The sequence below is a fragment of the Macrotis lagotis genome, chromosome 1, assembly GCF_037893015.1.
Source record: "Macrotis lagotis isolate mMagLag1 chromosome 1, bilby.v1.9.chrom.fasta, whole genome shotgun sequence".
NCBI classification, from domain to species: domain Eukaryota; kingdom Metazoa; phylum Chordata; class Mammalia; order Peramelemorphia; family Peramelidae; genus Macrotis; species Macrotis lagotis.
This window is the reverse complement of record NC_133658.1, coordinates 23,024,298-23,041,306: the sequence shown is the minus strand read 5'-3', so window position 1 is coordinate 23,041,306 and position 17,009 is coordinate 23,024,298. Positions and strand designations below refer to the sequence as shown.

The 17,009-nt window shown below is 47.5% G+C and overlaps 1 protein-coding gene across 19 annotated transcripts in view; it reads left to right on the top strand.

Annotated features, from left to right (window-relative positions):
- The window catches only part of DYSF (dysferlin), a 256,063-nt gene that overhangs the window by 87,523 nt on the left and 151,531 nt on the right, over positions 1 to 17,009 (top strand). For all 19 annotated transcript variants that reach the window (XM_074195818.1, XM_074195810.1, XM_074195853.1 and 16 more), the window contains 7 exons: positions 315 to 365; positions 2,446 to 2,476; positions 3,178 to 3,293; positions 4,879 to 5,005; positions 6,846 to 6,949; positions 12,168 to 12,236; positions 12,542 to 12,585. In XM_074195818.1, the coding sequence (XP_074051919.1) occupies positions 315 to 365; positions 2,446 to 2,476; positions 3,178 to 3,293; positions 4,879 to 5,005; positions 6,846 to 6,949; positions 12,168 to 12,236; positions 12,542 to 12,585 (542 nt within the window). The remainder of the gene's footprint in view (positions 1 to 314; positions 366 to 2,445; positions 2,477 to 3,177; positions 3,294 to 4,878; positions 5,006 to 6,845; positions 6,950 to 12,167; positions 12,237 to 12,541; positions 12,586 to 17,009) is intronic.

Here is a 17,009-nt window from a genome sequence, read left to right as displayed (position 1 = left end):
GACAGAGATAGAGACAAAGAAAGATGGAAACACAGAGACACAGACAGAGAGACAGAGACAGAGACCATTTTGTTGCATGGGGGGTGGCGTGTGTGTGGGGGTGGCTATCAGATTTACAAATGTCATAAACCTGAGAGGGACAGTTACCCTTTTAAGACCAGGACTCAAAAAGCTCTCACCAGCGCAGAACTAATAAGGTGAAATGTTCTTGGGATGGATGTGGAGCCTTATATTTAGGCTCCAAATATCAACTTCACCCATACAAGTTGGTTAGTAGCCAGTTTTAAGTGTTTTAATTTTTTTCTTTCCTTCAGGTAGTTGATTCCCGTTCACTCAGGACTGATGCTCTTATTGGGGAGTTTCGGGTAATTTTGAGCTTTGCTTATCACCATCTCTCAATTGTCCATTGGGGGAGTGTGGATAATCCCCAAATCATTTTTGTTTGACTTTGTAAAATAATCTGATAAACATGTGTGAGTGTTTGTGCACACACCTGGACACACAAACACACAAACACACACTCATGACTGGATTTCCTGAGGTCCTATTCTTGGAGGTTGAAGATAAAGGCAAGAGTTTGCTGGTAAATATTTAACAACCAGTTCTCCAAGAAAAAACACAACACCCCTTTACACTTAATCTTGCCTTATTAGCATTTTCTTCATCACTTTCTGAAGTCTAGACAATCCACAAAACAACAGATGGAGCCCTTAGTGATAGCATTTGCTGACTTTTGAGGTGTCGGCACTCACACGGAACATTTCACTACTGGCTCTCCTGAGCGGTTGGAGCTGGCTCCAGCACAGCCATAGGATAGGGGTCTAAATGCATGTTTGTGGGGAGAGGGGTAAGGGAGAGCCGAGGGAGGGGGACTGTCCTGGGGCTGAAAACATACTTTGGTTAAGAACCAAAATGAATTATACTCAGGTGGATCTTTGAGTGTGTAATGGAGCCCACGAATGGAAATCTAGATAATGGAGACTTGACGGATGGATTGTGTTCCTCTGTTTCAGATGGAACCTGTGTTTCCATTGGTAAAGGGGGCACCCACTGAGTTCATTAATGCCTGGCCCCCTTTGCTTTAGTTTATAGTCTTAAAAAAGGTTCAGTGACTTATCTAAGGTCACAAAATGAATATATATCAGAGGTGAGACTTGAACTCAGGTTCTTTCTGACTATGAGAACTTTCTATTCCCTATTCCCCCATATGGTTGGGTAATTTAAAAATGGAGTCCTTAAGACTGCTAATTCATCAAAAAAGAGATGAAAGATTTTCATTTCTCATCAACAGTCAAACAAAACACTTTTATTTTATGGGGGACAATATAAACAATTCAAACAATTTTAAACATTTTGGGGGGTTCTGACTCTTAGGCAGTCTGGTGAAGCCTGTAGATCACTCCCCTGAATTATATTTTTGAATGCAGAAAATAAATAGATAAGATTATAATACAAATTGCTAATAGTGAAATCCAGTTACGAAAGCGTTAAGAACACACATTCTCAGCCCCCAGGTGAAGATTCCTGCCCTCATGCTTAGAGTATTGGTCTGGAGAGGGAGGACCTCAGAAGTTACTTAGTCTACCTTCCCAAATTATAGATGAGAAAATGGCAGTCAGGAAGACCTGAATGTGAATTCCCCCTCGGATACCAGCTTTATCATTAAGGGCAAATCTGCCTTTGTTCATCTGGAAAATGGGGAATATATGTAGCCCAGCCATGACGCCTACTGGCTGTGTGACCCTGGGCAAGTCACTGAACCTCTAAGGGAGCCTAAGTAACTCTGCAGATGAATCACTCATTTGCATTGGTGGAGGGTGTTTATTGAATTATGGATTTAGAGCTGGGGGGTCTCTTAAAGGCCTTGGAGTCCACACCCATCATTTTACAAATGAAGTGACTGAAGCACAGAGAAATTAAGTGATTTTCCTAGGGTCACAAAGCTAGTAAGTGCCTGAGATAGAATTCGAACTCAGGTCTCAGGTGATACTATTCATCTCTGTTTCAGTTGCTGCTGAAGTCACAGTTTCAACCTCTCCTAAAATAAAGAAAACCATATATATGTGAACACATGCATATAGTCTCTATAATATGTATAGTATAATAGTATATGGATAATATAACTTATAGCACACATAGATAATATAAAACACACATGCACACATGTGTACCACCCAGAGACATTATACATATATGTTTAGATATGCAGTCTGTGAGGATATATAAATATTGGAGTGCCATATAAATATTATATATCATTTTATTTCTGTCAATAGAGTAAACACTAATTTCCATTTCCTTGAAAAATTCTGTTTTTCAAAATGAACTTATTCCTCAGATATTCTTTAAAATGGAATTTTAATCATGTTTTGGCCACTTACCCTTTGCTTCTAGAACCAGGCTGGGGGGGTTAATTATTCATTATTTTCTTCTTTTGAATTCCAGATGGACATCGGATCAGTTTACGCAGAACCCAGTGAGTTGTGGGGCCATCCTCCTGGCTATCTCCCAAATTGGGGGTGCTGGGCAAAGCTTGAGGACCCACATTTCTGATTTCCATTGATCACTCACTCTCTTCTCTGGGGGCTTCCAAATTCAGCATAGAAGGATTTATCTTGGGGTTCAGAGTTACAGACTGATGAGGGAGAGATCCATCCACTGATTAATCAGTATGGATACCTCCACATGTAGAAATAGCGGCCCCTAGAGTCTTTCCATCCCAGGCTTCTCCATCAAGAATCCCAGTTTTGATAGAGTCCCTGGGTGTAGTTTAGGGGAGGTTGAGGTGCTGTCATAGGGCAGGGAGGGTCCCCAGTCCTCCAAATACTCCTCAGTGACCTCTGTGGGATCCTCTTCCCAATCCAGTTGGTCTCTCTAACCTGGATTAACTTTGGGGAGTACCTCTTGCCCCCCGAAACCTTCTGAGGGTGTTGACTGGTTGGTAAAATTTAGAGGCCACTTCTGTGACCTCCTGCTAGAACCCAGAACCTGCCCAGTAGCAGAGGCCAGGCTTATGGGACCCGCTGGGGGCCATCTATCTATCCCAGCTGTTCTGAACCTCACCCAGGCTTGGGGGTTATGAGCAGAGTAGTGGGGCATGATTCTCAGGCACCCATAGTTTTAGGCTTTCTTAGGCACAGGTAAGGAGGGTGTCCCGAATGGCTCCCTCTCTTCTAGGACATGCCCATCTCAGGAAGTGGCTGCTCCTTTCCGACCCTGATGACTTCTCGGCTGGGGCCAGGGGTTACTTAAAAGTCAGTCTTTTGGTCCTGGGTCCAGGAGATGAAGCCCCTGTGAGTACTGGCCTTCTGGGGCACATGGGGATTTCCTACGTGGCATCATGTTTGTAGCCTTGCATCATCCTTGGGGGTAGCGGCTCTGCTTCATTGAGGAGGAAACTGAGTCGGGGGGAGGGAGGGTGACCCCTTTTTCTGACCTCAACTCCAAGTCTGGCCTCTTGTTCCTGGTTTCACCCTCTAGGCCCAAACAGAGCAAACCTAATTTCTGTGACAGCCCGTCTGCTTCTGTTCATTATGATCCCTGTGAGCTGAGATGCCCCAGGCCCCATCAGAGGATATGTGATCCATCCGGGTTGTCTTTGGGTGGCCCTGGAAGACTCCTAGCGACTCTCTTGTTTGCTAAATGAGCCCAAGTTCCAATTTAACCTCTAGTACTTATGAGCTGGCAAGTCACCTAACTCCATCTGTCTCAGTTCCTGACTTCCCATAGTGGTTGCTGAGATTCCGTCCATCCATCATCTGCCTAACCATCTCTCTCTCTCTCTCTCTCTCTCTCTCTCTCTCTCTCTCTCTCTCTCTCTCTCTCTCTCTCTCTCTCTCACTCTCTCTCTGTCCATCTACTTATCTACCTAACAACTACCCATCTACTTATCTACCTACCATCTATCTATCTATCTATCTATCTATCTATCTATCTATCTATCTATCTATCTATCTATCTATCTGTCTGTCTCTGTCTGTCTGTCTGTCTGTCTGTCTCTGTGTGTCTATCACCTCCTTTCTCTGTCTGTCTACCTACCTATCATCATTTCTCACCTCCTCTATCTATTGCCTCCCTCTCTCTATCACCTCCTCTGTCTATTTATCATATTATCTATTTATAGCATCTATCACATCCATCTATCTACTCTATCACATTATCTATCTTCTATGTATGTATGTATGTGTCTATCTACACCTCCTCTATCACCTCTTCTGTTTTGTCTGTCTCCCTATCACCTCCTTTCTCTCTCTGTCTGTCTCTGTCTCTGTCTCTGTCTCTCTCTGTCTCTCTGTCTCTGTCTCTGTCTCTCTGTCTCTCTCTCTCCTCTCTCTGTCTCTCTGTCTCTCTCTCTCCTCTCTCTCTGTCTCTGTCTCTCTCTGTCTCTGTCTCTGTCTCTCTGTCTCTCTCTCTCTCTTAGCTTTGTAAACCTTGAAGGGCTTTAAGAAAACACAAGCTATCACTAATGTACTTTGATGACTCTCCCCTCTCCTGATAGCCTTTCCCCTCTGTCCAATGATTTAATCCTCCCACTAATACCCGTGAAGTGAGCCGGGCAGAGATGATCATCCAGGTTGGACGGGTCAGGAAACGAAGATCCAGAGTGAGTGTGACTTGCATAGCTTCAAGCCAGTTAAGGGGAGGACTAGAACAGAAGTCTCTTGTCCCCCAGGCTGGGGCTCCTAGCCTCAGTATTCTGTCTCCCTTCAGACCTTTTGTTTTTAAAGTTTTAAAGTTTTAAAAGTTCTAAAAGTTTTAAAAACAAAACAAAATAAAAAACAACTGGCCACCACCATTCTGCATCAAACTCATGATTGTTTGGGAGCCCCCTGTAACCCCACTGTTAATTTGGGGTCCGGTGTTTGCTTGACTTCACAGCTGGAAAAGAAAGAGGCTCTAGAAGACAAGGAAGACATTGAGGGAAATCTCCTTCGTCCCACCGGCGTGGCCTTACGTGGGGCTCATTTTTGTCTGAAGATCTTCCGGGCTGAGGATCTGCCCCAGAGTGAGTCCTGGGAGCCTTTTGGGAGTCTGGCCTGATGGGAAGGGGCTTCAGAAGACAAGCCATTGGTTTGCCAGTGGCCCCCTGAAGGCCGGGCCTGTGATATGTCTTGTCTCTTTTTTTGGAACCTCTCAATGGGGGCAGCCATGGCGTCGTTCTTTTAGAAATTCCGGTGAGATGATGGCCAATGTTTGGGTGCTATGGGGGTGGCCAGATTCCTTCAGCTCCTGTTCATAAAGCCCATTGTTTAAGGGAGGATTTCTGCCTGATGGTGGTCATTAGTCAAAGAGATTATGTTTGTGTTTCATTTCAAAACTAAAACAACCAGGCTTCTGGTGCTGCCTCTGGTGCCTATTAGCTGTGAGACCCTGGCCAAGTCATTTAACCTCCATGTGCTCTAGTCCAGACTCTGAGCTGCATTGATGGAAGGAGTTTTCTCATCTGGGAGTTCCCTAAGATGAGGAAATGGCAGATGCAGCTCTGTTGTTATATTCCTATTTTTATTGTTAGGTGTCCCATAGATGGTTTGGAAACTCTGGCATCCACATAGGCGCCACTGCTGGCAGACAATAAAGGGAGCCATTGGGTAAAGGATGCTCCCAAGTTTTCAGTGCCTTTTGGGGAGCTTGCTCCCCCGGGGACCCACCAGGAGCTGGCCTGACCTGCTCACAGCTACAACAGGCCAGGCCAGGAGGCCAATGGCACTTGGCTTCTTCCTGTTTGGTTTAGAATCAGCGGCCACTGCAGAGGCAAAAAGATGGAACCCAAAAGTCTGAGTCAGAGTTTGGGGTGCTGAGGGGGTCAAAGAATGAGCTAGATTCTCCTCCAGGGCTGTGAGCACCCTGGAAAGTAATGTGAGTGGCCCCAGCCCTGCCTCACTTTACATCCATCCCAGTATGGGATAGGGATGGTGACTGGAACAGCTGAGAAAACTTCCTTTATCAATGTAGGTCAGGTTGTTGCTGAGAGTCCAAGGGACTGTGACTTGTCCAGGGTCACACAACCCATAGGTGTGGGACAGGCCTTAAACTCAAGTCTTCTGGTATCAAGGCTTGGGGCAGCTAGTTGGTACAGTGAATAGAGTGCCAGCCCTGGAGTCAGCAGGACCTGAGTTTAAATGTGGCCTCAGGTGATTAATACTTACCAAGCTGTGTAACCTTGGACAAGTCTCTTAATCCCATTGCCTTGCCAAAAAAACAAAAGCATTCACAAGTCCACATTGTCCCTCTGCCATATAGTCATTCCTTGAACTTTAATTAGTTTATCTGTACATTCTTTCATTTATACATTCGTCTATTCATCCATTCTTCCATTTATTCATTCATTCTTTCATCTATCCATTTATCTATCCATTCATTCATTCTTTCATTCATCCATTCTTTCTTCATCCATCTATCCATCATTTTGTCCATTTATTCATCCCTTTCTCCATTCGTGCATCCATCCATTTCAAAATGGAGCCCCCAAGTGTAGGGCCTGTGTGCATAGTTGAGCTGCTTTTTCCTCCTCTACTATAGAGTGAAAGCACAGTATGATAAAAATGATGCTAAAGGGGGCGGCTAGGTGGTGTAGTGGATAAAGCACCAGCCTTGGAGTCAGGAGTACCTGGGTTCAAATCTGGCCTCAGACACTTAATAATTACCTAGCTGTGTGGCCTTGGGCAAGCCACTTAACCCCATCTGCCTTGCAAAAACCTAAAAAAAAAAGATGCTAATTAGGAAGATTCTGAGAACTTCCATTTCCCTGGGTGTGGGAGGAGGGGTAGGGGAGGGTCAAGAAGGAAGAACTTTATGGGGGGTGATTTAGAACCTGGACCGATCCCAGCCTTCTCTTTCCCGTCCAGTGGATGATGCTGTGATGGACAACGTGAAACAGATATTTGGCTTTGAAAGCAACAAGAAGAACCTGGTTGACCCCTTTGTGGAAGTCAGCTTTGCAGGAAGGATGGTGAGGAGGCACCTCTTGGGATAGGGGCAAGGTCTGGGGTGTCCCGGCTGAATGGTGGCCTTGGTCTGGGGTTTCTGCATCCTAAACACTGTGGGATATAGCCAGGGTTGGGGTGGGAGAGACAGAGACAGAGACAGAGACACATGCACAGGGGCCCAGAAACAGAGAGATGAGATAGAGAGAATGGGGGGGGGGAGAGAGAGAGAGAGAGAGAGAGAGAGAGAGAGAGAGAGAGAGACAGAGAGAGAGAGAGAGAGAGACAGAGACAGAGACAGAGACACAGAGAGACACAGAGAGAGAGACAGAGAGAGAGAGAGAGAGAGAGAGAGGGAGAGGGAGAGAGACAGAGACAGAGACAGACACAGACACAGAGAGAGAGGCATCCAGAGACAGACAGACCTGTCAACAACTCAATTTGTCCAGTGGACAAATATGGCTTGTTAGGCTCCAGAGAGCTAAGTTCTGAGGCTCCCCAGACCAAAGTGTGATGTTTCAGTCTTTAGGAAGCTCATATACCATGGAGGGGAGGGAGAGCGAGGAGAGCATGTACAGATATAAGTAAATATGACCTATGTATAAAATCAATAGGAAGTTTTTTGGATGGGGGAGGGGTGTCTCTTGGAGTGGCTCCAAGCCGAGCTCTGAGCAGAGGCGGGCTGACATTCAAAGAGATGGACATGAGGAGGGAGAGGGTTCCATGTGTGGAGGACAATTGGGCAAAGGCAGAGAAGTGGGAGATGGGAAGCCTCTAGGAGGTTCAGTGGATAGAGTCAGGAAGACCTGAGTTCAAATCCTACCTTGGGTGTTTCTTAGCTCTGTGACCCTGAACAAGTCACTAACTTCCCTTTATAAAATGAGAATGATAATGGAAGGATTGTTGTGAGAATCAAGGTAACCTGTGAATGGCTCGCCTTAAAGTGCTGGGTTATGGATAGCGATTTCACATAGTGAGAGGCCGCTTTGGCTGGAATGTGGGAGAGGGGTGTGTGTGTGTGTGTGTGTGTGTGTGTGTGTGTGTGTGTGTGTGTGTGTGTATGTGTGTGTGTGTATATGTGTGTGTGTGTATGTGTGTGTGTGTGTGTGTGTGTGTGTGTGTGCGTGTGTGTGTGTGTGGAGGGGACGAGTTCTATAAACTTCTGAACTGACCACGGAGCCAGGCTGTGAAGACTCAATGCCACAAATAGGCCACTGTGTTTGGAGACACCAGGGAGTCTCTGAAGCTTCTGGAGGGGGGGAGAGACTCAGTCAGGTCTGTGCTTTCAGCAATGCCCGTCTCTCCGGACGGCGGGTCTGGAGAAGGCATCACTGGAGACGGTATCACTGGAGACAAACATTTTTTCCAATGTTGCTGTTTGTCTTCCTGCTTCTCTGAGTAGGAAGCGCCAGTCTCACTGGCCAGAAGGAGACCCCGAGGCCCAGGTTCCTAGATCTAGAAGGACTCTCAGAGGCTTCAGGGAAGGAAGCGGAGGCTCAAGTTGACAGATGAGCCCTTGGCACAGATCGGGTCTGACTGAGCTGGCCGGGGCGAGGAGAGGGGAGTGACGTGTCCAAGGTGGAGGATTTGAACCTGGGCTCCCCGGGCTGGCCCCTCCCTGCCCCCAGCTCAGCAAGGCCCTGGTAGTCACAGACGCTGCAGCTGCAGGGTGTACGCTGCCCCTATAGCCCACATCTTGCCAGCCCTAATCATTGTCGATGTGAGTACAGTCCTCCAGAGCGGGCTGGCAGAATTTTCTGCAGATGACCTCATTTACAGGAGGTTCCCGACGACGCCGGGAGGGGCTTATTCTCCCCATTTTCTAAATGAGGAAACTGAGGCTCAGAATTGATTTGCCATTGACACAAAGCCTTCTGTGGTGGGGGGCTCCTTGATTCCAAGGCCAGCCTGGGGGCTGCTACACCAGGTTGACCCCGAGTCTAACACTGCCCCTCCCAAACTCTCTGCAGCTGCTTGTGGATGGGAGACATGATGCTTGGGGGGGGCTCACCGGCTGGGTGACTTTGGGCAGATGCCACCCCCTTCCTCTTCCCCCTCAACCTTGGCGGCCTCACCTGTGAAGGAAAGCCCTGCTCTTTGGTCTCCCGGCTCTCTCCCAAGCGGCCCCCATCTCCCTCCCTCCAGATTTTTGCCTGCCAGGCTCACGTCTGGGGAGGAAGGCAGGGGCCCCTGCCCGTGCGCAGGGGGGCAGTGGCTGCCCCATCCTGTGGCTGAATGCAGACGCCCCGGCCGCCCAGATCTTATTGCAGGAAGCTCACCTGCGGGGAGCCAGGCTGGAGCTGGGGGGGCCGGGGCTGGGGGAGGCGAGACTGCGACTCCAGCCCTACCCCTCCCAGCCTGGCTCTCTGCCCACTCTGCCCATCCACCTCCCAGGCTCTGTCCCTGCCTGCCTTGGTCCCTCTTTGTAAGGGGGTGCCCTCCATCTGTAGGGGAGGGGGTGGCAGTGTTTGTGTTAGTGTGTGTGTATGTGTTGTGTGAGTGCGTGTGAATGTGGGAGTGTGTGTGTTGTGTGGGTGTGTGTATGTCCGTGTGTGGGCTGTATGGGTGTGTGTGTATGTGTTGTATAGGTGTATGTGTGTTGTGTCAGTATGTGTGTTTTATGGGTGTGTGTGTGAATGCTGTGGGAGTGAGGGTTGTGTGTGTGTTGTGGGAGTGCAGATGTGTGTCATGAGTGATGTGTGTGAGTGTGTGTGAATGTTGTGGGAGTATGTGAATGCTGTGGGAGTGAGGGTTGTGTGTGTGTTGTGGGAGTGCAGATGTGTGTTATGAGTGAGTGTGTGAGTGTGTGTGTGAATGTTGTGGGAGTGTGTATGTGTCATATGAGTGAGTAGTGTGTGTGAATGTGTGTGTGATTGTTGTGAGAGTGAATGTGAGTGTGAATGTTGGGTGTGCATATGTTGTGAGTGCAGATGTGTTGTATGAGTGAGTGTGTGCTGTGTGAGTGTGTGTGCATTGTATGGGTTTGTCTATGTGTGTGTGGATGCTGTGGGAGTGAGGGTTTGTGTGTTGTGGGAATGCAGATGTGTGTCATGAGTGAGTGTGTGTGTTGTGTGTGAATGTTGTGGGAGTGTGTATGTGTTGTATGAGTATGTGTGAGTGTGTGTGATTGTTGTGAGAGTGAATGTGAGTGTGAATGTTGGGTATGCATATGTTGTGAGTGCAGATGTGTTGTATGAGTGTGCTGTGTGAGTGTGTGTGCATTGTATGGGTTTGTGTATGTGTGTGTGAATGCTGTGGGAGTGAGGGTTGTGTGTGTTGTGGGAGTGAGTGTAAGTGAGAATGTTGCATGTGAATGTGTGTGCCTAGGTGAGTGTGTTTGTTGTGTGTGCATGTATGTGTGTAATGTGTGAGTATATGTGTGTTGTATGAAGATGCATGAGTGTTTTGTGTGTGTGTATGTGTGTGTGTGTGTGTGTGTGGTGTGGGAGGCAGTGTGCGTGCTGCCCAGCTGCCTGCAGGTGACCCGGCTCTGGGCGGGGTGCGCTGCAGACACCCCTGTCGGTGTTGGGGCTGGGTCAGCCCCCTCCCCGCCCTCCTTGACTCTCCCCGCTTCTGCACTGACTCTAGGAGGAGGCCCCGGCCCTCTCCGCAGTTCCCCGTCTGCACACTTCGTGGTGCTGCTGTCTAAGGAACAGCCTGGACAAAGACAGTCTGAGCAGAGAGAGCCCGGCCTAGATCAGGAGAGGCCAGCCTAGGAAGAGCTGTACAGCCTCCTCCTGCCTAGCGCTGCTCTAGTTAGGGGGGAGGAGAAAGAAGCCAACAGAAGTTCGCAAAGAGACCCCCAAGGGGAGAGGGGCACCAGGGAATCCCCCCTTTAAAGTCCCACATCGTCCTCCTCACAGGGGCTGGCCCATGTTCCCTCATGAGCAGGGCCATCAGGGATTCATTGCTCCCAGTTGGGAATCTCCCTGCCAGGGAGGCTGAAACTCCTTTGGAGAGACTCCGGAGTCCTCTACTCTGGCTCAGGCGAGGTCCCTCCCAGCCTCTCCTTATAAAGCCTTAATCCTCAGACCTAGGGATGGAGACTCCACTCAGGGAGCCTCTAGTGGGGAACTGTCACAGGTCGTCACAGACTGAGACCCTGATGGGCTGTGCCCTTGGATAGCCTTGGCCCTCAGGGATCCCCACTCTGAGACGGATGCTGTGACCCAGGCACTTAATAGAAGTTATTAGTGATTTAAGATCTGCAAAGAGTTTCCCAAGTATCTCACTTGAGCCTCATAACAAGCCTGGGAAGCAGATCCCATGATTCATCCCATTTTACAGATAAAGAAAGTGAGACAAAGAGATATAATGTGACTTGCCCATAGAGAGTGACTGAGGGAGGATTTGAACACAGGTCTTGACTCCAAGCCCAAAGCTATATCTAGTGTGCCTCTTGGTTTCCTAAACAAGACACCCACCCTCCTCTACTCCCCTCAGATCATGAAATGGTGTGTAATGCCAGCTAGGTGAAAGTGGGTGGGGCAAGGAGAGGTGTTAAGTGTGATTCAGGGTAGAGGGGAGACCTGGGAAGGCCTAGTGCCCTTGAATGTGGGAGGGGGATGGTTTTACTCTCTTGATGAAGAGAAGGGGGGCGGTGGAGTAGAAGAGCTATGGATGAAGCACAGCTGTGGAAGAGAAGCTGCTTGGTTCTCTCCATTCTGCTTGGTTCCAGGGGACAGAGGATGGACAATGGCTATAGTAGAGTATGGGCAGGGGTCAGTAGGATCATGCCAACAGTAGAGCAGTCCATTGTGGAGTGGTCTATGCTGAAGCTTTTGGTTTTTTCATCCCTGGAGGTGAAGGCTGGGTGTCCACTTGACATTGGGGGGAGGGCAAGGGAAGGACCCAAAGCACTATTTTCCAAGGTCTTGAGGCCAGATGCATTACCATCCTGAAGAGAGCTGTCTTTGAGTCAAAAGATACAGGGTCAAAATCTTACTCTAACCCTCTCTCTCCTGGGTAATACCAAACAGGCCCTGGGCTAAGTGCTAGAGATTATGAGAAAGGCAAAAGCCAGTCCCTACCCTCAGGAGCTCCCAATCTAATAAGGTAAAAAACATGCAAACAAAGCACTAGACTGCATAATGAGGAGATAATGAAGAGAATTCAGTGGAATTGGGAAAGGCTTCTGGGAAAAGATGAGATTTTAGTGGTACATGAAGGCTGGCAGGGCTCCATTCGGTTCAATATTTTATGATTGCACTACCATGACTATTCCTGTGCATTTGATTTTTCTAGCTCTGCAGTAAGATTTTGGAGAAGACAGCCCATCCTCAGTGGAACCAAAGTATCACTCTGCCAGCCATAGTAAGGAAGGGGGTTTTGTGGGAAGGGGGAGGGCTTCTATTTTCTTACTCTACTCATTTACTCAGTCCCCACCAGGCTTTAGTGATAGAGAATTCTGGAACTGCTTGGTCCCACCTTCACCCTCCCTCTCCCAGCCTGAATCCCTTGGCCAGCCCCTACTCTCACCCCATTCAGGTAGTTTAATCTCAGAAGGTCTAAGTCATTGACTGACTGAGTTAACCAGTTCCTTCCCTAGACCCAGGCTCCCCAGTGCTCCACACTCCTGCTTTCCCCATTTGCTCAATGCGTCTCTCTTTTTTCTTCAGTTTCCCTCAATGTGTGACAAGATGAGGATTCGGGTCATGGACTGGTGAGTATTCTGTCTTGGAACTGTAGAGTTTTTAGATCTGGAAGCTTCCAGGGATGATGGAATTTTAAAAGCATCTTTTAATGTCTACTCAATTCAATTCAAATTTTAATTAAATGCCTACTGTGATCCAGAAGCTGTGCCTGGTACTGACAAGGGATGCTCATCTATTTTTTTCATTTAATTTTATTTAAAAATTAAATAGCATTTATTTTTCTCCCTCCCACCCACTTTCATTTTAAAAGAAAAAGAAAAAAATTTTTGTTAAAAATATGTATCACGAAGCAAAATCAATTCCCATATTGACTGTATCCAAAATGTCTCTCATTGTGCATCTTGACAAGTGATGTTTCTATCTTTTAAAGATTATGGATCTTCACTGGATCCTCCACGACCCTGTGATGTAGGTACCACAAGGGTCATATACCCATGTTACAGATGGGGAAATTAAATTTCAAGAGAGATTAAGGACCTTGCCCATGGTGACATTGCTACTAAATATAAAAAATTACCTAGGGATAGAGTGTGGTACAGTGGGAAGAGAATTTGGGCATCTCTGGATTTCCTCATATCTGAAGTGAGTATGACCTCTGAGGGCCCTTCCTACATCTATGATCCCTTCTCCAGGCCTTTGCACAGGCATTCACTTATGCTTGGGTATGTACTTTCTCCTCTTCTCCATCTCTTGATAATTTTAGTTTCCTTAAAACTTCAACTCAAGTGCACCTCTTCCATGAAGTCTTCCCAGATCCCCCTACCCCCACCCAGCTGCCCAAACCACTTTATATTTATTTTGTATATGTTTATAAATGTAAAGATTGAACTTGCCTGAGAAGAATGGAAATTCCTTGAGGGCAACAGCTATTTCACTTTTGTCTTTGTGTCCCCTGCCCCTAGCAGAGTGTATGGTACATGGTTGAGCCTTTGTAAATGCTGATTGAATGATTTGAATTCAGGTCCTCCTGGCTCCAAGTCCAGTCCTCTAGCCATCATATCATGTCTTTTTCACACAGAAGCATGGTTCCTCCTTCCCCTTAGCAAATTAAAGGCTACCTTGGGATGAAAAGCACATTCATAGCACCCTTACAAACACAAAAGTCGACAATACCAAATGGCTTTCCAACAAAGGCTAGATGACCATTGGTCAGGGTTAGTATAGATGAGATTCTTAATCAAGGCTAGATTGGGTTTGATGGTCTCTGAAGGTCATACAACTTTGAATTTGGTGATTCTTAGTGTTTAGCTGAAGGGTGCAGCTGTTAAAGGCCATTAGAGACTTGGATGACTCTAGTACAAGGAAGTGTGGGTAGGATTTAGACAGGCAAGAGGAAAGGAGAGGGCATGATAGATGGGGGACCCCGACTGGAGCAAAGGTGCAGAGGTGGGAATGAATATGAGGAAGGAGAGCCTTCTGGCTGGAAGAGAGAGAAAGACGTATTGGGGGGAAAGGGGAAATAAAATTGGGAATGAAGGTAGGGTGTGGGTGAGATGAAGCAGCTCTTGTCAAAATTATTGAGATTGAGAAGGAGGTGATGAAAGATGGAGAACCAAAGAAGCCATCCCAATGTAGAATGGACAGCGGAATCTGGGTCACCACTTGCAGGATGTGTTCCATTCAGTGTGAGTCTATTAGCCTTTAATAAGCACCTACTAAGAGCCAAGGCACCATGCTAGCCCCTGAGAATACAAAGGCAAAACCAAACAACCCCTACCGGGGTAAGGAAAGCACAGCTAATGCTAGATGTATGAGGTGGCCCTTGAGCTGAACCATGAAGGGAGCAAGGGGAGGAGGAGGGAGGGCATTCCAGGAATGGCTTGTGCAGAGGCTTATGGGTCGGGGATGGAATGTCGTTTGTAGGGGGACAGCAAAGAGGTTGGCTTGGCTGCTCTACAAAGGTTTTGCAGCTGGGAAAGGCATGTTTAAAGTAGAGTTTTAGGAATCAGAAGAATTCCCCTTGGACTGGAGGGGACTTCTAGAGGTCCTCATTTCTGGCCCCTTGCCCCTGGGGTAGGCCACATTCCTATCATCCCAGGTGGAGTTAGAAGCATCCCTTGGGTGTCCCTGAATAGCCTCACTGATGGGGACTCCCCTGGTTTCCCTAGGGCTTGGGTCACAGGGCCTCCTAACAAGAAGGACAAGGTTAGGAGGGAAGAAAAAAAAGATTCCGGCTCACCACAGAGCTGCTCAAACTTGGGCCAGGTTCACAGGAATAAAGAAAACAGCTTGTGGGAGTCTTAAGAGAAAATCAAAATGAAAATGGGAGGGAGTTCAATGGTGGGGGAGAGTGTTCTGGGGCCCGACCACTGGTATGTGCCATTGGGAAGTGGTTTGGAGGAGATGGGAGCTCTGGGGCTGGAGACATCTTTTCATTGCAGCTAATTGTTTGTACTTGGGGGTGTTGAGTTGTATGCTTTTTGTATAAGTGTGAACAGTTTGGGGTTTCTGAGTTTTGGGGTATGGAGAGGCAGGTATGCTTGTTGACTTTGTGTCCATATCTGGGTATGGTATGTGCTTCTGGATTGGTGCATGAATGTCTTTGTACAAGTTTGTGTGTGTGTGTGTGTGTGTGTGTGTGTGTGTGTGGTGTGGGTCTTTGGACTATATGAGTTGGGTGAAGTGTGTTTGTGTGGACCTCTCCAAGCATCACCTTTCCCTGAACTGGTTGTATCGTGTTGTGTATATCTATGAGTTGTGTGACTACGTGTATCTTGGACCATGTTTGTGGGCAGGGGTTGTATGCTGTGTGCAGGCCCCTGGTTGAGTATGGATGCTTGTTGTTCACATGAATGTCTCTGGGCTGAGTTTTTTAGACATGGCTCCATTGTATGCATTGTGTTTCTCCGGTCTGTGTCTTTGTGTGTCTACCACAGACGTTGCCAATCTCTTGGTCGTGGGTATATTTAGGTATGTTTGTAGATGCTGCATGTGTTGAGTCTCCAGGTTGGGTCTGTGGGGTGAGTCGTGTGATCGAATGTCTCTGGATATGTGTGTGTGTGTGTGTGTGTGTGTGTGTGTGTGTGTGTATGTGTGTGTGTGTGGACTGAGAGTGTGTGTTCAGCATATAGCAAAACCCTGAGACATTACGGGCCCGTAGCTGTGGGTTTCTGGTCAGGTCTGGGAGTCATTTTTATTGTGAATCTATTTTGAGATCTTTGGCATTTTCCAAAAAAAACCCCCCAAACCCTCAAAGCCATGTCTTGGCCAAGAAGTTGACTGGCTCTGCAAGCTCCCCTCCCAAAGCCACAGGGTGCTTTCTTCCCAGCACACTGAGATAAACTCAGGGTGACCTGGCTCCTGGAAACACACTGTCTTCCAGGGGGTCAATTTTCCAGTTTCTTGGTTTTCTTTCGACTTTCTCCTCCTCCTGGCCCAGTTCAACCCAGAAATCCAATTCTCCTGAAAGCCTCCGGCTTGCCCGAGGAGAGTTGGTTGTCGGTTAGGGCCCAGGCCCTTGGGCTGGGGGATGATGGGTTTTGAAATACTTTGGGGGACGGGGCAAGGGGGAGCTAGGTAATCTGCTGATCTGGCCTGGGAACCAGTTGGGGAAAAGTTGGGGATCAAGGCTGGGGGGGAAGAATTCCCTTCTGTTCTCTGGCCTCATTTCCCCCATTCTGGAGCCTGGACTGGGAAGCTTTTTAAAACTCAACCAAGGAGGGAGGTGGGAGGAAGACTGGGGAGGAGGAAGAGAGGGATGGGGAGATGGAGACACCCAGAGACCAAGACACAGAGGTGGAAAGAAACACACCCAAATGAGGCAGGGAATGGCGGGGGCAGCTATTAAGCACCTACTGTATACCAGGCAAGGAACCATTGTTAAGCCCCTGTTGTGTGCTGGGAAAGGAACAGTTTTTAAGCACCTATTGTGTACCAGAAAGGAACTGTTATTAAGCACCTCCTGTATTCCAGGAATGGAAATATTATTAAGCAACTACAGTGTTCCGGGAAAGGAACAGTTATTAAGCAACTACTGTATTCTGGGAAAGGAACTGTTATTAAGCACCTACTGTGTGCAGGGAAAGGAACAATTATTAAACACATACTGTAAGCAGCATGCTACGTTAAGCATTTACAAATATTATTCCATTCGATTCTCACAACAACCTTATAAAGTAGATATGATTATGATCTATATTTTCAGATGAGGAAACTGAGGCAAACAGAGATGGCTTGTCCAAGGTCACACAACTAGTAATTGCTGAAACTAGATTTGATCCCAGCTCTCCCTGACTCTAGACCTAGCACTCTATCAGAAAGAGACAAGGAGGTAGACAGATGGAAGGAGGGAGTGAGACACACACACACACACACACACACACACACACACACACAAACACACACACATGGGAGCAGGGAGAGGTATTCAATTTAAAGAAGGTCTGCTTAGTTCTTAGGGTTCAGAATAAAAAAGAGACAAAGATACCACCCT